Source organism: Bombus vancouverensis, chromosome 9 (assembly GCF_051014615.1).
Source record: "Bombus vancouverensis nearcticus chromosome 9, iyBomVanc1_principal, whole genome shotgun sequence".
NCBI classification, from domain to species: domain Eukaryota; kingdom Metazoa; phylum Arthropoda; class Insecta; order Hymenoptera; family Apidae; genus Bombus; species Bombus vancouverensis.
In genome coordinates, this window is record NC_134919.1 from 17,069,053 (window position 1) to 17,073,534 (window position 4,482).

The 4,482-nt window shown below is 26.8% G+C and overlaps 2 protein-coding genes across 7 annotated transcripts; one reads left to right on the forward strand and one right to left on the reverse strand.

The window, feature by feature from the left end:
- Window positions 1–13: 13 nt before the first annotated feature.
- LOC117158812 (synaptic plasticity regulator PANTS) lies at window positions 14–1,466 on the reverse strand. Of its 5 annotated transcripts, none has more exons than XM_076621797.1 (4): window positions 1,356–1,466; window positions 723–846; window positions 410–574; window positions 14–316 (listed from the first exon to the last, which is right to left on the reverse strand). In XM_076621797.1, the coding sequence occupies exons 2-4, from the start codon at window positions 786–788 to the stop codon at window positions 92–94; spliced, it is 456 nt and encodes a 151-aa protein (XP_076477912.1). In that variant the 5' UTR covers window positions 789–846; window positions 1,356–1,466; the 3' UTR covers window positions 14–91. The 5 variants fall into 5 exon arrangements, with proteins under 5 accessions (XP_076477912.1, XP_033194021.1, XP_076477911.1 ...); XM_033338130.2 differs by having other exon boundaries at window positions 1,322–1,454; XM_076621796.1 differs by lacking the exon at window positions 1,356–1,466 and adding an exon at window positions 1,202–1,301.
- Window positions 1,467–1,597: 131 nt separating this feature from the next.
- Window positions 1,598–3,907, forward strand: BCL7-like (chromatin remodeling complex subunit BCL7B-like protein). Of its 2 annotated transcripts, none has more exons than XM_076621800.1 (4): window positions 1,598–2,344; window positions 2,670–2,745; window positions 2,809–2,914; window positions 3,007–3,907. In XM_076621800.1, exons 1-4 carry the CDS (start codon window positions 2,253–2,255, stop codon window positions 3,111–3,113), a joined length of 381 nt encoding a protein of 126 aa, XP_076477915.1. In that variant the 5' UTR covers window positions 1,598–2,252; the 3' UTR covers window positions 3,114–3,907. The 2 variants fall into 2 exon arrangements, with proteins under 2 accessions (XP_076477915.1, XP_033194023.1); XM_033338132.2 differs by having other exon boundaries at window positions 1,765–2,344; window positions 2,995–3,907.
- Window positions 3,908–4,482: the final 575 nt, after the last annotated feature.

Consider the following 4,482-nt stretch of genomic DNA (forward strand, 5'->3'; position numbering starts at 1 on the left):
CCCACGTCCAAAATTTAATTTCTGAATTTTTATTTTGAAGTATCACGTACTACTTAAAAATATCTATGATGTTAAATACATTAAATTATTCTTACATTATGGTACAAAATTTTTTTTCTTCTTTCTCGTATTGATTTTCTTTTAATTTATCACTTACAATTCGTAAATATGATTTACTATTTTCTTTTTCTAGCCAGCTAGGTAATGGAGCATTCCAATTTTCTGGAGGTTTATCTCTCTTTTGCCAAATATCATTCTTATAATGACCTTCTAATCTCTCTAGTCTGCGCTTCTTTTCACTGTTTATTAATTGCTTCTGTAAATAATACAATATTTCTTAAAACATTATATAACTCATTATAAGTAACATTTTATAAAACAACTTTTAATTATTTAATTCTTAACGTACACATGCTTCTTTATCTTTATATTCAGACCATAGATTGCAATTCTTATAATCAATTTGCCACTGTTTACAGTCTAGAGTTTCTCCAAATATAAAATATTGATGAAACCGTGCTCTTATGCTTGTACAATCCCTATATTCCTCTTTATACATTTCACATGGTTTGATCTAAAATATTAAATTATTAGTTATAAAGGAAAGAATGATATATCAATATTTTCTTATATCTCTAATGTTTAAATACAATTGACTAATTTCTTAACATAGCTATAATATAAAAGGATATTATACAACTATACAGAATCTATAATTATACCAGCCATTCATATGCAATTTCTTCTTCAGGTGTAGTATTTTTCATTGTACTGTTAGGTTCTGGCATTTTTCTCTTGGCTTTGTGGTCAGGCACTAACTATTTTCTTCTTTAATAGAACAAATAACTGTAACAGTTTATATTTACAGAATGAATTTTACACAATTACTAATCATTGATATTCTTTTTGCATATATAAAATTGATTTTAGTAGATATCTTATTTATATAATGATAAAATACAATAAATATTAATGTCTCCAAAATTAGTGTGTAATTTTGCACAAAGTCGATGATATAATTAATGATATTTCTATAATATAACGAATAAAATAATTATAAAATTAGAAATACTACTGTAATTCATGTTTAAAATAATTTCTAATTTTCTATTATATTTTAGGTTATATTTCAATGTTACTGACAGAAAATAAGTTTGCTATGTGAATTTCCTTTAAAATAAGAATACAAATAAGCTTATACGTATATAGTAAACAGTAGTAAGTTTCATTTCTATCTTTTCCTTAATTAATAAAATCTCATTTTAACAATCCTATTGTTCACGTGAAATAGAAATCTTATTAAAAAAGGTAGAAAATTAACCATGGACATTGAATATATAGGGACCGAGCATAACCTCCATGCGTTGGCACAGGGTGTGAATTCACTCCTGGGGAGTGGGAAAAACAGTCATGTTGTACTTGGAACCGCATTGATCATTGGTCACTGATTCAATGATGTATGTTAGAAGGAGAAAATAAACTAGTCAGTCAGTTACACTGGCTTCCTCTTACTCAATGAAAATAAGATTGCCCTTACGCAATCACAACCAATCATCAATGCGGCTCCAAATACCACTCTCCTGTTCCTCAGAAACGACTTCACCCGCACAATTATTGCTCGGTTCCTATATTCTTATGTCCATGGAATTAACATATAGGGACATCCTAGAATATTATTCTGCACATTTGAAGTTGCAATATTTATCTGTTATATTAATTTTTATATATTTTCCAACATCAGTATTATCTTATTAAATATGTGTTTGTAACAAAAATGTGTTTATATTTTAATAATAGTATAGAATAGAGAATGTATTATAGTTGCATTTATTCGTCTATTTGTGTCAGTGGTGCTCATGTTAACTAAACCTGCTAGAATATGCTTTAACCTCTAGCGATCTTTCTATACTACCGCCATTCGAAAATTTAATACAAAATTTTATATATTTACATATATATGTATATTTAACATATAAATTAATGGTCTCAATTTTTTCAAAATATAAGAATTGTAGCTTATCGATGAGTATCACTGCTTTCCGCCATATTTCTCGTCCCTACCCCTACTTATTCTCGCCGACCTATCGTCTTGTTATGATTGTAATATTTGTGATTCTCGTTCGTTCAAATTGAAAGTGTTTGATATCTTGCTGTGGAAATTTGTAATTGCTGTCAGTTCTCTAACCTCTTTATCGACGAATGTCCTAGTGCTTTATATCGCGTTAGTTGAAAGTGACATATAATCGCGTAACATGATGTCGCGGTCTGTACGTGCAGAGACTCGTAGTCGTGCCAAGGATGATATTAAGCGTGTAATGCAAGTCGTTGACAAAGTTCGCCATTGGTAAATCTCTTAACATATTATAGATGCACGAGGAAATGTTGAAAAGTTTTACAAAAGAAAATAAAAGAAAGAATGTAGTAAGACTATATGGATATCAAAAATGGATAAAAATTTTTCTTCTTTGCAAGGTTTAATAGAGATTTTGCATTACACATGTCAGCTGTAAACAGACTTTTGTAGTTCTGAGATGTTTTATGCGTGTTGATTGAGTAATAGTGTTGTATGTCTGCTTTTTTAATAACAGTAAAGAAGGTAGCTTCTCTGTCTGTTACTTTAATATTGATCCAAGAAATCATCAGTGCTTTTCATGCCGACACTTTTATAGGGAAAAGAAATGGGTTACAATAGGAGAAACTACTATGAAGATTTATAAATGGGTACCTATATCAACACTTGATCAGGTAAACAGAAGTTACGAAGCATGTATAAAAGTAAGAAATAAAAATCAATATTCTATTGCGTAGAAGAAGAAGACAAAGACAGTTGCAGACAAGGAAAATGGTTTGCCAAGAAAAAGTGGATTAGATTCGTCAAACTCTAATTTTGGTCTTACAGAGGATTCAAATACATGTAAGTTAAATTTTAATACTTTATGACATATCTGTTATTTCTTGAATGTTAAAATTTACAAAAGTTTTACAATATATTAGGTTTTTCAACAGTTAGTGATTCCCAAGGATTAACTGACTTTTCTGCGCATCTGGGATTTTCTGAAGATTCTAATTCACAAAATAGTGAACCAACATCTAAAAGGTTAAAGACTGATTAAAGTTCATCCTATGACTGTTATTTGGGATATTAAATATTTAGGAAATAATTTCTATCTTATACGAATTTGCACACTATAAAGTTATCTTAAATCATAATTGTAAATTAACAAACTAAATGAAGTTTCATCTTTCATTTTATTCTATATTTAGCAAAAATTTTTATGCTTCAAAGAAGGAGATAATCATATCGATCAATTTAAGTTATGAGTAAGTAATGAATTTATTTTTTTATACATGAATTTGTTATAAAATAACAAGGGTTAGTTTAGAAACTAATGTTAATGATGTTTTATTAAAGCATGTGCATTAAATGTACAGCTCCTTTTAAGATCTGTTTTGAAGGAAATTTAAAAGTGTAGTATAAAATTATTTTTCAAAACGGATTGTACATTTTAGACAATATTCATATTATCACAGTATTATTTAATTAATGAGACACATATAAGATTTTCCTTTACTTCAATGTAACATCTCAAATAACTGATTGTCAAACATTGATATGTTATAATCTTGGAAATGTAAAATAGATAATGATATATTTGTTTTTGCTGTAAAATAATATCTCCAAAATACAAATGTATAATGTTACAATTATCTTCAAAATATTTATGTGTCTAAGTATAATCATATATTCAATAGTTGCTCGATAATTGAGTATCATTGTACATATTTCAAGTATCATTTCTTTGCAGTGTTATATTCTAGAATTTACATTCCTTGAGGTTATGTTATAGCACCATGAAATGTACAAAATACGCTTTGACACTTACAAATAAAATAATACAATTGTGAATGTTTGAATTTATATTTACATAAGTTTTCAGGAAAGCATAAAAATGCTTTGATAAAATTATTACTTAATCATTTTCATTTGTTCAAATACAAATGTTTAGAAACCTGTATGCATTAAAAAGAATTAAATCAAAAACATCCCACTATATAGCTAATTATTATAATTTTTTTATAACTAATTCTGTATATGGATTCATATCTGTAATTTTAATAATGTATGTATATTATGGATTATGTACAGAAATATATTTGGCTATTATACTAAATTTTTGCTTTTAATGTGTACAAATCTGAAAATCTTTACAGTAATTTAAATTATAAGTTGAGTATACTTTCAATTAATGCTAACTGTTATAATAAATATAATCAACATTTTATTATGTAAGATATATGTTTTAAGATTTTAAATATGTGATATATTTAAACATATTATAATAATTTATATAATATTTTAATAAAAAAGGAATGGTATCTGTGTGATTATTTTTTATCTCAAATGTAAGATTGAATAAGTAAAGCAATAAAAACGACCATTGAAAAATTGTATCAAATGTAAATGATTAAGGAAACTGTAAG

Coding starts and splice junctions, on each gene's coding strand:
- LOC117158812 (XM_076621797.1), bottom strand. CDS start 788: ATGCCAGAACCTAACAGTACAATGAAAAATACTACACCTGAAGAAGAA. Junction 575..722: donor AAATTGCATATGAATGGCTG/GTATAATTATAG, acceptor TTAATATTTTAG/ATCAAACCATGTGAAATGTA. Junction 317..409: donor ATAAAGATAAAGAAGCATGT/GTACGTTAAGAA, acceptor TATTATTTACAG/AAGCAATTAATAAACAGTGA.
- BCL7-like (XM_033338132.2), top strand. CDS start 2,253: ATGATGTCGCGGTCTGTACGTGCAGAGACTCGTAGTCGTGCCAAGGAT. Junction 2,345..2,669: donor GTTGACAAAGTTCGCCATTG/GTAAATCTCTTA, acceptor ACACTTTTATAG/GGAAAAGAAATGGGTTACAA. Junction 2,915..2,994: donor TACAGAGGATTCAAATACAT/GTAAGTTAAATT, acceptor ACAATATATTAG/GTTTTTCAACAGTTAGTGAT.